The 21348-nt window shown below is 43.3% G+C and overlaps 1 protein-coding gene across 2 annotated transcripts in view; it reads right to left on the bottom strand.

Annotated features, from left to right (window-relative positions):
- The window catches only part of ARHGEF3 (Rho guanine nucleotide exchange factor 3), a gene marked incomplete at both ends in the record, with an annotated part of 233359 nt that overhangs the window by 142524 nt on the left and 69487 nt on the right, over positions 1-21348 (bottom strand). The window contains one exon of one of the 2 annotated variants that reach the window (XM_084247479.1): positions 16208-16258. The exons of the other annotated variant lie outside the window; for it this stretch is intronic. Coding sequence (XP_084103605.1) covers positions 16208-16258 — 51 coding nt within the window. Of the gene's footprint in view, positions 1-16207; positions 16259-21348 lie in introns of those variants that run through there. 2 annotated transcript variants of the gene reach the window in all.

Raw genomic sequence — 21348 nt, 5'->3', positions numbered from 1 at the left:
CATTTCTTTAATATTTTACTGAACAATTATTATGTGCCAAACACTGTGTAAGCTGCACATTGGTTAACAAAAGAGATACAATCCCTGACCTTAGGAAGATTACAATTGGCTAGGGAACAGAGATTTGGGGACAGGAAATAAACAGCAAACAAATATACAAGCTAGATTTAGAGTGTACTTAGATTTATGAAGAAAGTAAACCAGGATAATACGAAAGTCTATGAAAGGGGATTAGGGGCAAAGTCACTAGAAGAGTGGTTGGGAGCTAGCCAAGCAAAGATGGGGATGAGTAGGGAGGGAGAACTCCAGGGTCTCTTATAATTAGAGATACAAGTTCTCTTTTTCCACATGCTTCACACCCAGTATCGGATGCCTGTTCTGCTTGGCCAGTGCCCATTTATGTGATGATTTACATAGAAAAACATTAGTAACCATAAGATAAGAATTAGATTGGGGCAATTTTCCTTTTCAGCTTAAAGAGAAAATTGGAGTGAAGAATTTTACTACTCTTCCTGTGTTATTCTTAGTCATGAAAATAGTCCTGAATTTGTCAAATCTTGGTAGTTTTCTCTATGACCCTGTGCAAAGTCAGGTCTTCTCATCTCTGCCCTTATTTCCTTTACACAAGTTGTTCCTCTACGTAGAACCCTTTTCTCCCAGTTAATGTCTCCTCATCCTTCAAATGTCAGCCCTGTGAAGCAAGTGTGCCAAGATGGCTCCAAACCAGATCATTCTCTTGTTTATCACCTCCCAGCATCACATGTGTCTTCTTAATCGCATTAAAATGTTACCACTTATTGTGTGTTTATTTGATTAATGTCTGTATCCTCCCTGGAACTCAGGCTGTGTCAGAAACCAAATCAAGGTTCACTCACTGTGGAATGGCTAGCACCTTCCACTATGTGGGCACATAGGGTGTAATGCTTTTCTGTCACCATCTTGAAATTCTTAATTTTTCAACAAGGGATTTATATTTTCACTTTGTTCTGTGCACTGCAAATTACATAACCAGTCCCAGGAGAGAAAGAATGCACAAGGACTCTTCCATAATTGGTACTTATTCTGAGCCTAGTCTCTGGTTCAGAGGCCACCATGAAAACCCAAAGCAAGTCTGACTGTTAATCACTTATCTCTTTAACAATATTTAGTAGGCCACTCCACATAGCCACGCAGTGGATGTCCTCTGAGCTTGGGGCCCCACCCATGAAGCCAGCCCTATTCCTGTGTTCTCTCTGGAGGCCCTGATCCTGTACCATCTAAAGATGCTTCTCACTCTCCTCATCTCTCCTGGGGGTAGATCTCACCCTGAACTTCACCACTCTCTGAGTAGTCCAGGTCTCACAGGACAGCACCTCCCTGTCACTGGTCCAACTCTGAAGATAAGAATCTTTTTCCCATTAGAACTTCAGTCCTGCTTTAACTGTCAATGGGACTCAGACCAAAACAGAAACTCCACCCTGAAGAAGCACTTTGAAGTCTCCCTAGTTTTGAAGTTCTGGCTCTCCAGTGCTCTTTGTGTTGGCAACACGGCCTGCTGTCTCAGCTAGAGTTCACTAGTAAATGTTCATTTTACATGACCTCAGGTTAACAGGTGCTATTCTAGTCACCGGGTGCCTCACAATGGCAAACAACTGATAAACTGTCACACAGTGAATGTCATACAGTGAAAAAATGTCACACAGTGAATTAAACGTATAGGCCAATTTGGGAACACCAAATTTGTTAGCAAGTTGAGACACTGGGTTGAAAAAGGAAAAGCAAACATGGAAATTGATGTTACTCATCAGAACAAAATATCAACAGTGTGTCATGGAAAATGGCAGAGAGGACTGAACAGTGAGAGTTTCAATAACTTTAAAGATAAGTGATAAGTTGCTTAATATCACTTGGGCATATGCCATGGAATAGTATTTCCCAAAGTCTAGTTCTGGTACCTCCATGGACTATGAGCTCATTGTAGGCAGTAGGCCTACCAGCTAACTTGGTGTGGGCCCTGCCGTAAACAGAGTCTAAGGTAAAAATTTAGTATAAAATATATAATTGGGAGTTGATTTCTAGAAGGAACTGGTGGGAAGTAAGGAAGTGAGACAGAAAAAGGAAGATACTACTAGAGGGTATGGAGCAAGCAGGTGACCTCACTGGATAGCCAGCGTTCAAGCCCCGGGGACTCCCCGAGAGACTGTGTAGGACTCAGCTATACATACGGTGTGTCATTTGCCACTGAGGGATGAGGAGGCAGAAGTATTCAATCTACCTGCTCCTGCCTCCTATCTGTGGAGAGGAGCTCCTCAGAATATAACCCTCTTGGTTGTTAACCCCGTTAGGGAGAAGGGCACAGGAAGTCATAAATGGATGCAGGAGACTCTGCAGGTAGCTTCTGCTGAGAGCCAGTCAATATGTGTTGGCCAGGGGGAGAGTCTGGTGCAGCAACATCAGCTCATGTGATAAGAAGTTACCTTTTCAGGGCCTCCCTGGTGGTGCAGGGATTAGGCGTCAGCACCATGAAGCTATCCGCAGCCACTGCAGCATGAGTTCAATCCCCAGCCAGGGAGCTACCCACATGGCACACAGACCTCCCCTCAGCTCCCCATTGCTCCCCTCAGCTGTGTATTTCAGTCAATCTGCCTGTTCTGCTCCCCACTCTGTCTCTGGTGAATCTTCTCACCCTCCACACCTCCAGTCTACACCCCAGCTCTTGTATGCATAAATAAATCAATCTTAAAAAAAAAAGTTACCTCTCAACAGACTGTTCCTCCTGAATCCATTGAGGAGAAAGGCTCCGACTGGGGCTACCTCACCTTTAGCACCTGCCTAATGCACACCAACCTCAACCTTTCTCTTCCAAGTACACAGAGACTCAGGTGACCATCTAGTTAGAATTTAGTTCCATTGTTTTATGCATATTTATCTTCATGATTATATCCTTTTTATGGCAAGCATACCAGTTTTCTGTTTATCATCATAATATAAACTTTCTAGTAAAGATAAATACAAGGGAAAAAACTGTGTCATTTTGTAGAAGATTATTTGGTATTTTTCAACTCTTGGGACTGTGGTAAGAGGTGATTCACAGATGAGTGGGATTTCAGTACTTTCTTTGTGGAAACTCTCCTAGCCCGCACACAACACAGCTGTCCCTTGCATTTTGCCACAGTGACAAGTGCAGAAAAAGCCATGCTGTGGCCCTCTCCTCTGGGAGGACTGAAAAGGGACTCCTCCTTTTTCCTGTCCTTTCTCGAGAGGATCTGTAGCCCTCTGTGTGCCCAGTCATGGATTAAAAATGAAATTCATATCTAATAGGTCTAACTTTAGCTACAGGAAATGGGAGTGCTTGGGAGATCCAAAGGGTTGGCTATGCTTTGTTTGAGGATGGGCACATTATCTGGACTGAGCCGTCTTCCTTCCCCTTTGTGGGAGGGGAGGGAGTAGAGGCTAAGGTTTAGGAAGCGAGTGGGAAGGGAGGCCTGCCCTGTCTGTTTCCTTGTCCTCCTTGCGGGAGATTTCTCCCCTCGTTTTTTTTTTTTTTTTTTAAAGATTTATTATTTACACAAGCACTGGGGTACAGTCAGAAGTGTGGGAGGGTGAGAGGATTCACCAGATCCAGAGCAGGGAACAGAACAGGCAGACTGACGAAATCCACTGCTGAGGGGAGCAGCAGGCGCAGCAGGAGTTTTGCTTTGCCAGGAGAGGTCTGTGCAGCCGGGGATTGAACCAGGGCTGCAGAGGCTGCAGGCAGCTTCACAGCCCAGCACTCAACTGCTGCACCACCAGGGGAGGCCCACTCTCCCTTCTCTTGTTAGCACAGTCCTGGCTCTCAAAAGCAGGCTCCATATCAGGAACACGTGATGCCTACTCTAGGATGTATTATAAAAGATATCAGGATGAAGAAAACCACCCATATGAGGATTCTGTTTATTCTAACAGCGCTGACTACTTTTTTCTAAATCATACAACACTGTGTATGATTGAGACATACTGGGTCACCCCCTTCAGGTGTATGTCACTGTACCACACCCACCACCAAGGCACCCACAGTACAAATGAGGAATTTAAAAACTCTCTATGCTGTAAACATCTAGACATCTTGACTGCAGATATGAAATGCTTCTGTTTTTTGTTTTAAAAAGATCTAAACCTGCATAGTTTTCTAAAACTTATTTGGATATTTCGTCTAGTTTTATTATAACGTAGACAATGGGCAGAAGTCTGCTTTATAAATGTTGTCAGTAGCTGTCAGGTGGTAATTGCTGTTTTTTTCTTACCTGATGCATAAGTAGTAAAACAGAGCAACAGGGCAACAATTACCACCCAGTTATGTACTGAGTTTTTGTGTGTGTGTGTGTGTGCAGTGTTTTTTTGTTTATTTGTTTTTCTTTTTAAGGTCATGGAACAAGTATGTGACTTTCCCTCTCTGGAGCTCAGTTTTTTTTTTTATGATTTACTTATTTTTATAGAAGAACTGGGGTACAGGCCAGAGGCACGGGAGGGTGAGAGGATTCACCAGAGACAGAGCAGGGAGCAGAACAGGCAGACTGACTGAAATGCACTGCTGAGGGGAGTAGCGGGCAAGACAGGAGAGGTCTGCTTTGCCATGCAGGATTCTCACTAGCCAGCCGGGATCGAACCTGCGCTGCAGAGGCTTCCAACAGCTTCACAGCACTGTGCTCAACCCACTGCACCACTGGGGAGGCCCTGGAGCTCAGTTTCACTAGAGAAACAGGAGATTGGGCCAGGCAATCACTATGGTTTCCTCTAACTCTGTGTGCAGGTATGATATATGGCCAAGGAGACTACTGAGCAGGGGAGGGAAGTAGGCAATGAGAATGGCAGAGATTAGGAAACACTTTTGAGAAATAAATATGAGCTCTTCAATTTGTCTAAAAATCTCAAATTACAATAACTCTTCTGGGAGTGAAATTTCTGGAGACACAAGTTCTGTGCTTAGGTCCTGGCAGAGCCAGTCCCTGCACAAAGAAGTGACCCATAAATGTGTAGTGAATGAGTGGAAATGTGCACTGAAAGAGGCACTTTCCTGATATTTTTTGAGAGCCCTCAGTTATTGCCAGAAGGACTAATAATCAGAAAAAGAGAAGAAAATGTAAGGGGGAAGCAGAAAAAAATAAAGGGCAATCAGAAGAATGGACTCGGAGACAAAAGGCGGGGAAGAAAAGACACAGATACATGCACACAGTCAGTTCTTGCTCTTGGCAGTATCATGATCTATAAAATCTCTGCCAACTTAAGTTAGTAAAAACTGAACCACTTGTGAAAACTGGGGCCTCCCTGGTAGTACAAGGGGTTAAGCAACGCACTATGAGGTAGTCCGCAGCCCCTGCAGCACAAGTTTGATCCCCGGCTGGCCCCAACCCACATGGCGTGGCAGACATCTCCAGTCTCGCCCGCTGCTCCCCTCAGCAGTGTGCTTCAGTCAGTCTGCCTGTTATGTCCCCCATTCTGTCTCTGGTGAACACACACACACACACACACACACACAAAGAGAGAACTCTGGCCTGTACCCCAGCTCTTATATGCATAAATAAATAAATCTTAAAAAAAAAAAAGTTAGTGAAAACTGAACCACAGCTCTTAGGGGAAATACAGTGTTATGTTCCTGTCAGTTTCTGGTCACAATATTTTTGTCAACCCAGCATAATCTTGTTTCATGTGTTTCAGCTTAAAGACAATTCTCTTCACATGTATTGTTGATTCATTAATGATGAACTCAGGTGAAGCCAAGAGCACTGTAACTTGTGTCTGAAGGACGCCAAGGAGACATGGGTATTTTCTCTGCGAGGACAGGGCAGCCTTCTCATGCTTAGGAACACCACACAACTCTTAGCACTACACTTGGGGTCTCTCTCAAGAGTGAAACCATTAACAAAAAGCACCAAAATGTGAACAACATGACACTAACTAGACCTCAAGAAAGATAGAGGTTTCTAGCACGGGAGTTGGAAGAGGAAGGCAGGGCACTGCTTGTTCAGGGGGACGTGCCATTGGGTGATACCAATTTTCTCCCCTCTATGCATGCCTGTGGATGGCCACAAACGTGCTGTGAGTATTGATTTTGCATTACAAATTAATTCTGGCAAGTAGACAAATACAGCATCTGTGGGTGATGAAGATTTACAGGGCTGCACATCCTCACTCTGCATTGTGGACAGGTTCTTGGAAAACGTGACTTCAAGCAAAACGAAGTAAAAAGGGGGCCTCCCCTGGTGGTGCAGGCGGTTGAGCGCAGTGCTGTGAAGCTGTCCGCAGCCTCTGCAGTGTCAGTTCGATCCCAGCCGGCCGGCGAGGGTCCCACATGGCAAGGCAGACCTCTCACGCCCGCTGCTCCCCTCAGCAGTGTATTTCAGTCAGTCTTCCTGTTCTGTTCCCCACTCTGTCTGGTGAATCCTCTCACCCTCCCGCACATCTGGCCTGCACACCAGTTCTTGTATAAATAAATAAATAAATAAATCTTTTTTAAAAAAAAAAGGAAGTAAAAGGGAAGGAGGCCCTTGAGTGAGATAACATGGATTGTTCTTTTCTCATCAATGTTATAAGAAAAGAGCACAGAAGGAAATGACATTATTCAAGAGCCTGCTGTATATATAGATATTTCTATGAACGTGTATGCATGTACACACATATACATGTGGGAGAGAGAAAAAGAAAGTAGAGCGAGAAAGTAAAAATTAAATGTGTGAAATGAGGGGAAAGCATTTCACGCAGAAGAGCTCGGAGCTCACAGTGGGTGGGGGAGCCTGGAGGTCAGTGCTGTCCATGGAGTTGCACCCTCTGCCCACATCCTTTTCATTTTTTTTAAGATTTATTTTTATTTATTTATGCATAGAAGAACTTGGGTGTAGGCCAAAGGTGGGGGGTGGTGAGAGGATTCACCATAGACAGAGTGGGGAGCAGAACAGGCAGATCTACTTTTTTTTTTAATTGGCGGAGGTATTTTTCTCCCCATACTATTTTTAAGCTTTTTAAATTAATTTTTAAAAAATTTTTATATCATTGTTCATTTTTAAACAATATTTTAAACAAGATGCCTCTTGTCACTGTTAAAATGGCAGAACCGGGCCTCCCCGGTGGTGCAGCAGGTTGAGCACAGCGCTGTGAAGCTGTCCGCAGCCTCTGCAGCGCAGGTTCAATTCCGGCAGGTCAGGGAGACTGCCACTTAGCGCGGCAGACTTCTACTGCCTCGCCTGCTGCTCCCCTCAGCACTGTATTTGGGCCCTTCTGCCTGTTCTGCTCCCTGCTCTGTCTCTGGTGACCTTTCTCACCCTCCTGTGCCTCTGGCCTGTACCCCAGTGCTTGCATAAATAAATCTTTAAAAATAAAATAAAATAAAATGGCAGAACTGAAAAGTCTGACAATACGAAGGGTTGGAGAAATGGTGACTCTACTACAAAGCTAGAGGAAGAGTCACAGAGTGGAGAGCACCAGGCCAACTTCCAGTGAAGCTGAAGATGTGCAGGCCTTCTGCCCAGCATGCACCGCTAGGGTGATTCTTGCCTGTGGTGGACACTCAGAGACCAGTACTACATGGATATGAAGGATGTTTATAACAGCAAAGGACTGGGAATAATAGAAATCTCTAATAATGTGGAGATAAAGTACAGGGCTTGCAGCAGCATTCTTGCCAGTCAAAACCAATCCATCAATCAAGCATCCCCTTTTGTGTCACCTGCCCAGACCATGTGTGATTGCACTCAAGATACATAAAATGCACATCAACACCAGCTCTGTGAGTGCCCACCTGCTGCCTGAGCCTCACTGGGTTGGCTGCATGTGTTTCTCTAGAGCCATCTTCATCCAACTAGTACCACAGGCACATGGGGCCTCCCTGCTTTCAGACCACTGGTTCTCAAGGTTTGGGGTCTCAGAATCCCTAAGTTTTAGAATGTATAGTGGGCCCCAAAGAGCATTTGTTTTTGTAGGTTATGTCAATATTTACAGTATTAGAACATAAAATTGAGACCTTTTAGGGATGTTCATTCTTTTAAAAAGGAATTCATACCTTACTTTATCAACCTAATGACCATATTTTAATGAAAATGAACTATATTTTCAAAAAAAATCCACAGAGAGAAGAGCAGCATTGTTTTATACTCTCACAACTCTCTCTAATGTCCAGCTACATAGAAGACAGCTGGATTCACGTACCTGCTTCTGCCATCAATCCCTTGTGATGTGTTGTTTTGGCTGACACATACAAAGAAAATCTGTTTTGCAGTTATGCAGTTAGTACTTTCCAGGTCTCTGGGAATCCCAGGATTTCCCAACTCACACTTAGAGAACCAACATTTAAAATCACCCTCTACTTTCCCAAAAGTTGTCCTGCACACAAACACAATCAAGTGATTTCCTGTTTCCTTCAACCCATCAATGGCTGCCTAATTAAGTCCAAACTCTGCTCACAGAACCCTTCCAACCTGATATCTGTCCAAACTCCACCACTACCCTGTTTATAGACTGAGTACTCTACCCGCCACTCGGTACACACTAACACCTGGACCTCCCTGCCTTTTCATGCCTCTGAGCCCAGCCTTTCTGCTGCTAACAGGGGCCCCGTGCATCTTTCACAAACTTCTCTGGCTCAGCCTGCCCTCAGTGTTTCCTCTTCTGTTTTACAGGCAACCACTGTGACCAGTTCCTTCTGTCTTATTCCAGAGCTGCTCTAGAAATAAATAAGCAAACCATTTCTCTTACCCAAACCAAAACTTACTCTATGTACATCTTCCACATTGCCTAACACTGAATCTTGAACAGCTTTCCAAGCCATGAAATAAAACCTGGCATCATTTTTTCAAGTTACAAATTACATCTTTTATGTGCCCTTAAACTTATTTACCTTGTCCCCACTGACCTCATATGTATGTGGTTTCCAATCTTTTGCTGTAGGACGTATCCTTCTATTAAACCAGTCTATGTGAGTGAGAGACTCTGAATATCTAGGAATGGAACTGCCAAGTCCAAGGGAATGTATATTTGAGATATGGTAAATACTATCAAGTTGTTCTCCACAAAAATCCACTGGCCATGAATGAAAAGTTCTGTTACCCTCACCAGAGTTATCCAACTTTTTAATTCTGTCAATGTGTAGGTTCACCTGTGCAGGTTCAAAGACCGAGGTTCACCTGAAATTTACATTTTTCTAACATGATCAAACCTCCAGAGTTGCACTGTCCATAGAGCTACATACACGTCTATTTAGATTTAAATTTTAAGTTGAAGTAAAAATGTCTCTTCAATAATTTCTATATGGCTGATCTGTTGACCACTAATATTTGGATATATTGGGTTAAAAAATTATAAAATTAATTTTGCCTGTTGCTTTATATCTCTTCTAATGTGGCTACTGGAAAATTAAAAATTATACGTGGCTCACGTTTTATTTCTATTGGACACGCTGCTCTGCAGCGTGGATTTTGCATTTTTCTTTTCACACAGAAACAAGTATAGTTATTCTTGCCATAAAGAAAAAATAGACTCAAGGGCGTCTCTTCCCTCCTCATCCTTCCCTGCCCCACGCAGACGGGGCGAGCAACAAAAGGAGAAAGAGTAGCAGTGATCCTTTGGCCAGCAACAGCCCATAAAACCAACCCAGGCATTTCCCACCTGGGCGGCCACAGGCAGGAACCAGTGGCATTGCTGGCCCCAAGTAGGGACTGATTTCCTGGTGGCTGTTAAAACAATGCACCAGAGAACAAAGTGCTTTCCAAACTAAGAATAGAAGAATGGCTCCAAATAAGATTTTCAGGACTCGGCAAGAACAAAGTCCTCCCCTACCCAGTGCCTAGGCTGCCTTCTACCCTTGGCGTGGCCCAGCCTCTTGGCAGCAAATGTCCCCAGCTCAGCCCCCACCCTCCTGCTTTCTCAGTGGTCTGCTCACACAGCTCTGGGTGAGGACTGGGGGTGGAGTGAAAGGGCAGACCCAGAGCAGGAGGTGCCTAGGACTCTGCCCTCAGCAGTTGTGCAGTTGAGACAGGGCATAGATGTTAATGGTACATGCCTTTGACTTTGGATATGAAGAACAAGAAACCTCAGTTTTTCAGCATGAGCCATTAAAACTGAGAGGTCAGAAGGGGCATTGTTTTCTCCTGAGAAAATGAGACCTAATTACAGCTGAGCACACATCATTGTGTTGGAGAAAACATTAAATAATAATAATTATTAGCATTAGTATTACTATAATTATCATTATCATCTGTATGTATTTGGTGAAGTGAATGAACTTCTTGAGGTCTTTTATCAACTGTAAAATAAAGGGCTTATATTATATAAGCTTACTCATTCCATCTGAAAGCTGTGACCCTATGCAAATGCAAATGAGGTAACACCAATACCCTCATCCTTATTCTGTTACTCATTTAAAAAACACCCTTTGGGCAGTTAATATGAGTCAGACCCTGAGCTTGACACTGGCAAACAAATGTAGAAAAAATGATTCTTCCATTGGATGAAGTTCTTAAGAGAGGAAAGGAAAGAGAAGGAAGTAGACGTCGAATGAATTAGAGCAGAGTTCTTGAGCTGTAGACTGTACAGAGGTTTTGACAACTAAGTACAATTTTCTGAAGAAAACATTCAAAGATGCATGTGGCCTCAAGCAAGGAGAAGGCTTAGTGACTTAGGGAAACTGTGAGAGACCAGGTACCAATTTTTAGTACTAGGTGGGCTCTGGAAGAGTTAGCACCCAACAAAGCGCCCGATGCATACTTGGGAATAAACACAGGAGGGTTTGCATCAGAGCCTCTTTGGCATAACGCCCAGCTCTACCATCAGGGATGATGCCTTTGTGCATGACTTCTCCCTGCTGCTGTGCCTTCACCAGCTCTCCCCTTGGTCACATCAGAAGATGAGAAGCATTTAATAGCCCAAGACAGCATCCCACTTGTCTGATCTGGGCTGATTATATCAGCCAACAGGGAATGGAGAGGTTTAAGTGAGATAATCCCTGTGAAATAACCATCCCTGATCAGCACTCCAGAGGTCCCAATAGGTATTCATACAGCACCAATTTATTTAGGACCTAATACATCTGAGGCCTGGGTCAGATGTCTTCATTGTCTTCATCATTCATCCCCCAACATGGCAGAGCAGACATCATGGCATACTGTAGGCACTTAATACATGTGGGCAGAGGGAGTAAATAGCAATTATCTTTGGTAGATTAATTTATTCTTCAGCAAATGTGTATGCCCTCGCCTGACCTCCATGGCTGCGGGCAGAGAAATATGGTTGGAAGGGGCAGTATGCCAATTCAGAGCCAAGGACTTATGGAATAGCACGTGTCTCCACTTGCTTTTCTGGGAACTTCTGACCTCCATAGGAGGAGAACATACACATGGCTAATGAACTCAGGGGGGCAGACAGCCTCATCTATGAGCACAAGAATAAGTGCTTGCTACTGTGTACCACTGAGTCGGAGGTAGTTATTACTCAGCAACAGCTGACAGAAATACTCTCCTTTTCTTGTATCCAGAGATTTCAGGGAGAAAGCAGCCCTGGCTTCTCTCATGTCTCACTAAGCTGGGATTTCATAAATCATGTTGCTTTGTGACCCTCTCTTTCCCATTTTTCCTGGCCTGGTACTGTTCTACTCAAAGAAGACTCATATTTTGGCCATCATGGCCATAGGCATAGAGGCAGGCAGAGCCTAAAGACAGGCTGACTATTCACTCTGGAGGGGCAAACACTGTCAAAATCACTTGCAGGCAGCAGCCTGGGTCTCAGATGTTCAGGGGGCACTCACTGGTCCTGGGGTCACCAGAGCATGAGAACTGAACCCCAGTGATGAAAGTATCATTGCAGACCCTATGCAGCAGATGACCTGGATGCGTTTGTCCTAATATGTTTTAGGAAAACTACCTTCAACCTCTGATTTCAGGACTATCACTGCCTAGAATGAATCTAAATTTGAAAAAAAAAAAAAAATCCAGACAATTTAAAGAAACGCAGTAAGTAAAAAATAACAGAAGTGGTATGCTGCTATGGAAAACATGATTGAAGTTTAGAAAACACTAATCCATGTCAAGTCTTATTTTGCGACAGGTCACAATTATAATTGTGGCCAAGGGAGAGTATGCCAATTCAGAGCCTACAAGATGCACTGTTTAAAGAATTTCCCAGATATTATTTGATGAACTCCTCATACCCATGAAGCAACTATGAGCATCACCTCCATTTTGCAGGTGAGATAACTGAGGTCCAGAGAGGCAAGGAACATACCCAAGGTGAAGTGGCAGTGAGTCTCTGAAGCCAGAATATCAATCTCCAGGATCCAGGTTCTTTTTTTGGTTTTTAATATTATTTATTTATACATACAAGAACTGGGGTGTGGGCCAGAGGTGCGGGGGGTGTGAGGATTCACCAGAGACAGAGTGGGGAACAGAACAGGCAGAATGACTGAAATATACTGCTGAGGGGAGCAGTGGGTGAGATAGGAGAGGTCTGCTGTGCCATGTGGGTCAGCTTCCTGGCCAGGGATCAAACTCATGCCACAGTGGCTGGTGACAGCTTGATAGCTCTGAGACTTTAACCCCTGCACCAGCAGGGAGGCCCCAAGATCCAGGTTCTTAACAGCACTGTCTCTACTGCCCCTGGACAGAGAACCCGGTACTCAGGTAGGTTTGCCTAAGATAAACTGCAAAACCCAGAACTTGAACTTCAAACTTTTGACTTCCAACTGAGGGTATGCACATCCTTGCTCCCTGAAGACCTAAAGTGTATAGCAGGGGCAAGTAGGGTCTGTAGGTAATAAAGGAGAGAGGAGGCAGACACCACAATGAAGACTTCAGAGGGGAGACGTGGCAGTCTTGAAGCTGTGGCAGGTGCTTAAGGGATATGGCACAGCTAGAAGATGGACAATGATAGAAGAAGGAGTCTGACAGCACAAGACTGGTGCAGGGGCGCTTCCTGAGCTCTTCCCGAGACCCAGCCACTACAGCCCGCACTGGGAACCAGTTTTTCAAAGTGACATTCACCGATTATATTTAGGTTCTAAAGTCACCCATTGTTCCTGTCCCTGTGGACGCTCAGGGTCACCACCCTGACCTTGCCCTCTCCAAATCATACTTCTGAGTGTTCCATCCAGAGAAGTCTTTCTAGGGTCTGGTTTGAATCAACTTCCCCTTCTAAGACTCCCACTTGTCGCCCCAAGCAAGCTGTAAAAACATGGCTGGAATCTGGGCTTATAATGAAGTATGGGCTTTCTGTGGAACGTGCTGCTTCCTTCCCGCCACAAAATCTAACCAGGTCCATGTTTGTCTCAGGATATAAGATGTTTCACAGCCCACTTGTTGCTAAACTGTTGTACACCAAGGATTCATTTCTAGGAGCCACTGACACATTCCAGAGTCAGTAAGACTTAGGACACAGATGGCATTTGCTCTGTGCTGACTGTGCCAGGCACTGGCATGAGCCATTTCATTTGTTCCTCATGACAACCACATAAGGTAGGCTTCATTAATATGCCCATTTAACAGAGGGGAACTCACATCCAGAGAGGTTTGGTAAAATGCCTAGGATTATAAGGTAGGAGGCAAAAGTTGAGACTCAAACCTAACTACTTTAACTACTATTTCTCCACAGATTAAAAAAAAAACTACAACAGCCTAAACCCAAGAGATGGATTTATGAGATCTCTAAAGATTTTTGCCCTCTCATGCATGGGAATCTGTAAATATTGCAAAATAAACATTTTGATTTAAATGATAAAAAAAAGAAAGATTTCTCTCCCTCGCTCTCCACATTTAGTTACCAATTACCTTTCTTCACATGGCTCAAATTCCTCCAGATTCTTTCTCTGGAGGTTCTGAGAGGCAAAAAATAAAAATTCATTCAATAATATTTTAAATAAAGTAGCCAGACAACCGACTGCATTTTGAGTTCCATTGATATCATAGGGAAATGTGGTGTGCTTGAAAGCACTCATTACATTATTTGACTTTGAATTAGAGAAGACATGAGAACTATTTTTGAATTTTTGTGCAAGATATCTACATACCTTAGATTTATAGCACAGTTAAAATGAGTTTAGCAATATTTTCATATTATATATGGGGAAGCTGAGTCCATACAAATCAGTGACTTGTCATAGATGCCTTTTACATGGGCACGAATTGGACCATGACAAACATCTGCTAAAACCAGCTGATTGGCCAATGGCCCAGAAAGCAAAGTGTCATCAAAGATGCTGCAAGTGGCAGGAGATGTGGGAAAGCTCCCCTCATTAAAACCATCACACAATGCCCAATGGCTAAGAAAGGCTTTTCTGCAAGTCTGATACACTGCTATCCAGCTAGGTGACCATTGGCAAAGTATTTGTCTTCTCTAAACCTCAGTTTTGCCACCAGCAAAATGGCAATAATAAAAGTAGCCAAGCCTTATGGTGTAAGGATTTCAAGAGTTATATGCATTTGCAGCAACATAGATAGAGCTGGAAGGGATTATGCTCAGTGAAATAATAGGGAAAAAAATATCAGGTGGTTTCACTAATAGGAGAAAGATAGGGGGACGAAATAAGGGATCAGGGAAAAAAATAATAACAAAAAACAAATTAGCAGGCAACTATAAATCAGAGACATTCTACGGGGGGGGGGGGGGAGTGAGAAGAATCAAAACTGGAGAGATAAACACAAGGGACTATGGTGATGGTGCACAGGTGAATTGGTGGGGGGAATTTTACAGGGACTACACCTGAGAGGAGAAGGCAAACATTGTATAAAAATAAACGATGATGCAATATATACATATAAAAATATTTTAAAAAATAATTTCAGGAATAGTAGGGGTAGTGCTTAGGAACACAAAAAGTACCTGATAATTGTTATCTAATGGTGTATCAATTTTATTAATATTGTATTATTTCTTATTAATAGTGTATTAACTATCACTGAATTGCAATCAATTATTTAAATGTTGCGAATTTCCATATCCAGAAGCCTAAAAAATTCTTCATCAGGTGAGTAAACAGCTAGGTGAGTGAGATGGGAAAAAGAATGAAAGCACCTAAATGACACAAGATTCAAAGTGTATCTTGATATAAAAGTCATGAGTTGCAGTTAGCATTACAAAAGTCAGTCTGAGAACCAAACAAAAGGGATAGAAAGAATCTGGGCCCGGTCTCCAAACCACTCTACAACCCGTAGAAATTCATTTCCAGCAGCTGCTTCCAAAATAACTCAAACCAGGCACCAATGCTTTTTTTTTTTTTTTTGTCTGCTTATGAGGGATGTATTTTACATTTAAATATACATATAGGTTATTTGTTTTTTCTTCTCAAATCTATTAATTTTTCAGTGATTTACCTAACTATAACACCAACACTCTTAATTAGAACACCAGCAAATCTGCGTCTCCCTGATATTATCTGACTTTGTCTTCTCAAAGATGAACATGAACACATTCAAAATACCAGTGTCACTCTAAGAGAGCCTTTAAAAAGCTGTTCCAAGCAGAATGAAATTCCAAAACTGAATTTAGCTATCCTCCAATCCAAAAAAAGAGAAGACTTCAGAAATCTACTTTGTAATAAAAACCAAAAACAAACTCCAATAAAAAAAACAAAATCAGCAGATAGATGCATCTTTTTTCTTTCTTTTCCCTTCCATTAAATACATTTATCTTTCAGCAGAATCAGGTTATGTTGTGATACCCAAGGTTGCCATAAAATTTGTGTTCAAGTGATAATAATGTTTTCAAGGACCAAATTACATTTGATTAAATGTAATTTAATCAAAACACTTTTAAGTATTTTGTTATTAAAATATTAAAAAGGTAAATATTTAAAATTTATAAAATAATGTTTTCAAACATTTTAAAAAATTAAATAAATACATTTATCTTATAAAAAGTAAAACACTAACACCATGGAGTCAAGAGTGAGAGGCGCCCTCCTTTTGCTTTCCTCCAATCACAGATGCTAAAGAAGGCACTGACAACTCAGCACGCCGCTTAACTCACCATCTCCACCCAGCACAACTGTTTGTGGTCTCAGACACAACCACACTGCTATTTTCTGATTCATACTAAAGTGAGGCAGATATCTGCCTCCCTCAACCCAGGTGTCTATAACTGCCACTCTCAGCTAAGTTTCACAGCTAAGAGAGCTTGTGCACTCCCACACCTCAGCTCCCCTGCACAGGGAGTTGAGAGCGTGTCCATTCCTGGCCCATTAGCAGCACCCTCTCTCCTCTTCCTGTGGGGAGCTTACCTGAGCACGGACAAAGAAGCAACACCACACCATGGGGCACTCTGACCTCATCCACCCGGAGTCCCCTGCCCCTAACTGTGGCGGAGCCCTGTGGACAGGATTTTCTGAGCAGAGTAGAGCATGGTTTCCTTGAAGGAACTCCTCCCCGTCACTAGGGCTGCATGACAGGAAGTGACAGGGCCATCAGTTACAAGTGTCAGAGCTGAGGGCTGCACCACCACAGAGCTCCCCACCTCCAGCGGTTTCCTCGCCTGCTGCTGCTGCTGCCTTTTCAGAGCACTGTCTTTTGGCATTTAAAGACACACCAGAAACCCAATTTCTGATTGATGCTCCCCAGTCTGTAGGAAACAGACACAGTTCACTGGGTCCCGGGGGAGCATTTCTGTGTACCTCTAAAGGGTTGGCTGCTAGGACTTCATAGAGCTTTGCAAAACCAAACCCTGGGGTGAGGTGGAGAAAAAGGGAACACTAGAAAGGATCAATGGTTCATTTGAATGTCACCCGAGGATCAGCAGCCCTGCCCAGGATACAGAACCCACACAGAATCCCAATTTCATAGCAACCCAAGAAATGAGTGGTGGTAAATGCCACACCCATCCGTTTCTTCCCTTTTCTCTTAGGCAAATCTGGCATCTTCTCTGCAGAGCCCCTTCAAAATAGTTGTTTCTGGAAACCTCCCTTTCAGCTTTTGGCATGAATAACAAGAGGCCTCACTGCTCTTCTCAGAGTTATCAGGGAAATATTTCATGGCTGACATTCTCATTTATGAACTGGGGAGCTCACCAGAATGGACACCTTGCCCCAGTCCCTGCCTTTTACAAAACCCAGACTTCTTGGGTGAGACAGATGGTCTCACAGTAAACTCTATAATTTCAGAGACAAAAGGAAGTCTCCTCCCATTCTCTTAGGTCAATGACCTGACCCCAAACAGTTTCAGGGAGTCCTTTGTCCTGCAGACAATACAGAGGTGTTGTACACCAGGCTCTGTTTGTATAAAGATGAGCCACTGATAAGTGCAGAATAAAATAGGTACTGTCAGGAATTTGCAAAAAATGTTGAGAGGCCAAAAGATAACTAAGGTTGGCAAATGCATTTTTTTATGGGGACAAGGTCTGGAAAGGCATCCCAGAGCAAAAGACAACTGGGCAGAATTCTGAGGAGTACCTTAAGCAGAAGAACCAGAGAGGACAGTAGCAAAACAGGGTGCCCTGGAAAAAAAGTGTGTGATTTGAAAGGTCTTGGAGGGCCCCTCTGATGGGCCTGAGTCTTGCTTCAGGGAGCATGAAGGGGTCCCATCTGTTTGAAGAAAAGAGGAAGTGAAATCACTGTGAAAATGCTTTAAACCTTTCAGGAAAGCATCTGGATCACTTCAGGGTCCATATGGTACCTTCAGGTCTGGCACCCAGGAAATGTTCAGCAATGTGTGTCAAATCAAAGAGAAGTGCCTGCTAAACGTGGGCTTCAGCTCATCCTCAGGATTCCCAAAGCCTGACTCCTCACAAAGCAAGCTTGGGGTCAGTGCTGCCCAGGGAGAAAGGGGAAGCATTTCTAAAAAGGCCTCTGGCCTCAGGCTCCACCATAGAAAGGGTCCTGAATGTGTATAAACCCACACACCATTTAAGAGTAACCACCTTTGGTGGCAACTCAGCTAATGAATGTCAATCATCTAGGGACCAATGGAGGTCCCATAAGCTCAGCCGCTCCTCTTCTCCTGGAGGATTTTTGAACAAGTCACTTCACAGAGCCCCCCAGTCAGGATTCTGGGGTGAGGCTCCAGAGGAAATGTGAGATGATCACGGTGCAGCTTATTTCACATGGGGGGAGGGAGCACATATTCACATGAACTAATCCTGGAATGATTAAGCCTAACTTCCTGCTGCTGACTGTGAACCAAAAAGAAGAACTGAAATCCGTGGGCTACAGCACTTGTGGAAGAGGTGAAACTTGAGTAGGCTCCAAGGCAGGTAGCAGGGCACGAGCAGAATCAGCACACACCCTGGCAGGGAGAGAGGGTGAAACCTACAAAAAGGAAGGAAAGAGCAGGGCCTGGCCATTTCCTTTGATGCCCCTGCTTTGAGCAGAAATAAGATCTCCAATGGTGAAATCTATTCAACAGAAGGCAACTCTGAGGAAGTGCATTTCAGTAATAAGAGGCTCCTGTCCTGCAGGGGTCAAGGTCAAGTCATTTTAGAGCTTTATCACGGGGGCTTACAAAGGAACAGAAACGTTGCTTCTGTCTAGATAGCATCTAAGGTTCCACCAGTATTCAAATATGTTTTCCTACTATTTTTTAAAGTTTAAAAATAACATAGAGCCTTGATAATACATTCAGAGCATACAGAAGCATCTAGTGTAAAATGTGAGTCTGCCTATCTTCCTCCATCCAAATTCCACTGGCCAGAGGCACCCATGTCAAAGCCAGATGAAGACAGGGGGTCACAAACCCATTGTTTTCAGGGACAAAGGGTAAGACACCTGAAAGGAAGGACTGGGTGGACACCAGAGAGTTCTTGCCTTAGGTCAGTTCTAGCTTATTGGGTTCCCAAGGGCCTATTGGTTCAGAGCAACCAGACATTCCAATTTTTCAAGTAAAAAGCTAAAAATTCCAGGATTTCTATAAAAATCTGATTTTTATGTGCTGGCAACAAATTTATCCTTTTTTAAAATGCTGTACAGGTCACACAACAACATAGTTGTTGGCTTGATTTGCCCCAGAGCCACCAGCTTGCCAATTCCTATGGTGATCCTCCCAGACATTTTCTTTCTGTCTAAATACCCAGAAGCCGCTGTGTTACATCTTACTTTTTATTTTCAAAACTAGAAAGATAACATTATTCCATCCCTTGGGTTCTCCACTCAATATCTAGGGCATTTTTTCACATCCTACAAATTTCAGGTCCCTTTACTGCAGAGCAATGCCAATTCCTTTGTCCCCGCCCTGTGGACATCCAGCAGGCATGAAAGATGAACTGTCCCTTTCCAGATGTTCACTCCTGTTGCCTCTGCCAACCTCGAGAGTGCACCTGTGCACAGATATTAAAACATCATAAAGTCATAATTACTGAAACTATAAACAGTAACCGCAAACTTCTGATGTTTTAATATGACAACTTACCACATGCTTTTCATTTGATTTCACAACTGTCCTGAGGTAGGCCTTATTATTATCTCTACAGTACAGATATTTTAAAAAATGAGCCTCGGCTATGTGGCATAGCCTGTCCATGGGGCCTGGAGGCTGGGAGTGGGGCTGGGTGGGCTGACTCCTGAGTCCCCGCTCCATGCACAGAGCCCCCAGACAGACTGCCAGAAACCTGCCCAAGATTGCTCAGGAGCCCGACATACGGCAAATGTTGGATGCAAACCACCGGAGAGGGATCACTGACAAATGAGACAATTTGTTTCTTGGAAAGAAAAGCCTCATTTTAAAGCCCAACTTCTCACTCCTCTGAAATAAGTTCTACATAGAGTGAAATGTTCAAAAGAAAAAGAAAACACTATGAAATTCTGGGGGTGTAAGTTCTCAGGGTATAACATTTTTCTTTAAGTGTGAGAAGCTGAATCATGACATATTTTATACATGGGAACAACCTCCATACATGGACTGCAAAAACTGGGTCCATTTGCACACACTGTTAAGTGCCAAACTGGAGACAATCTCGAGCTGGGCACTAAAGACACCTACATGTGGGTATGTAAGCACCACATGCTTCCCTGTGTCACTGGGACTTAAAGTGATGTGTTTCCTGTGCTGTTATTCTAAATATCTAAGGGTATTTTCTGTTGAGACGGATCACAATCTTTCACTAAAGATATTATAAGAAACATTTGTCAGGGCTGTGGGAATTTTACCTACATAAAATAGAATGGTTCGATTTCAGTAGAATTAGTTCCTCATTAAAACTTGATTAATGGAGTTTATTCTGGTGTTTTAACGCCTTCCATATTTGTACCTAAGAAGTCTAAGTCATAAGTTTCATAAAAACTCAGAGCTGGATGGGAATTTTAGGGAATTTGACCATATTCTAGTGGATGTCTTTGGTTTTTAAATAATTTCACAAACTGAATTGAAACATAGAAATATCATTAAAATGGGATGGTAGCAGTGGCCAAATTAAAGTGGTCTATGCACATTGATTTAACTAAGGCTCTAACATCAGAAAGGCATTCTTTCACACACCTTAGATCTCTGAGGCTATTGTCAAATTCACATAAGACTGGGGGTTGTGGGGATTCAGGTTGTGGTTAAGGGGGGAGGTACAGTAATGCTCTCTGGTGTACTGGGCTGGCAGGAAGGCACAGTACACGGGAAGTCAGTGGAAATGAAAAGAACTTCAAAGTAAAGCCTGGCATTTACTTGCAGTCACACGACTTTTATTGAATGCCCGCATCTCTATTTCTCAGTGCTGAAAGGGTGGTTGATCCAAGTAAAACTTGAACAACCACTCTGCACCCTGAGCCGTGAACCGTGGACAAACGGGGGATCAGACGAGGGCCGGCTGCACAAAAGGTGGCTTAACTCGAGAGACTACAACCATTTGAAAATGTTGATGTTCTTCTGGAGCCCTGCTTAATATCCCAGTTCAACAAGATTACAAAATGATGAGAAGAATGTGGGAGCAGACCTGGCTGCCCAAGGTCAAGAATGAATAAATAGAAAAGTCTTCATCTATGGTTTTAACACAGAACTAAAAATAAATAATGCTCAAACATGGGAGTCTCAACAGATTGCTAATCATGGCTAATCTCTAGTGCTTATCTGGCTGGTTGTATTACTAGTAATCACGCGAGCACTGTATTTTTTTCTTCTAAACAAATCTGAACTTTTATAACCAAATTCCTCACCTTATTTTGGCATTGGATACATAGGCAGCTATTTCAAAAAGCGAATGAAGGAAAAACAGGAAAGCTGACTTCTGAAATTCTCTGAAAGGCAGCCACCAGCCTGGCCTACACAGTAGTGCAGGCAGCCTGAAAAATTTCCCCACAGAGCCACAGGGTGCTTGCAAATAAGTTCATTCAATTTACTTCTTAGAAACACGAACACCCAGGCTATGGCTTTTTCAAGGGACTGACAAGTCCCTTTCCCTACACCCTCTGTTAAAAGTGAAACAAATTGCAGTGGGTTGCTGACCTCTGCC

The sequence above is a fragment of the Talpa europaea genome (genome assembly GCF_964194135.1).
Source record: "Talpa europaea genome assembly, chromosome: 11".
NCBI lineage: Eukaryota > Metazoa > Chordata > Mammalia > Eulipotyphla > Talpidae > Talpa > Talpa europaea.
This window is presented reverse-complemented; position numbering and strand designations above follow the sequence as displayed.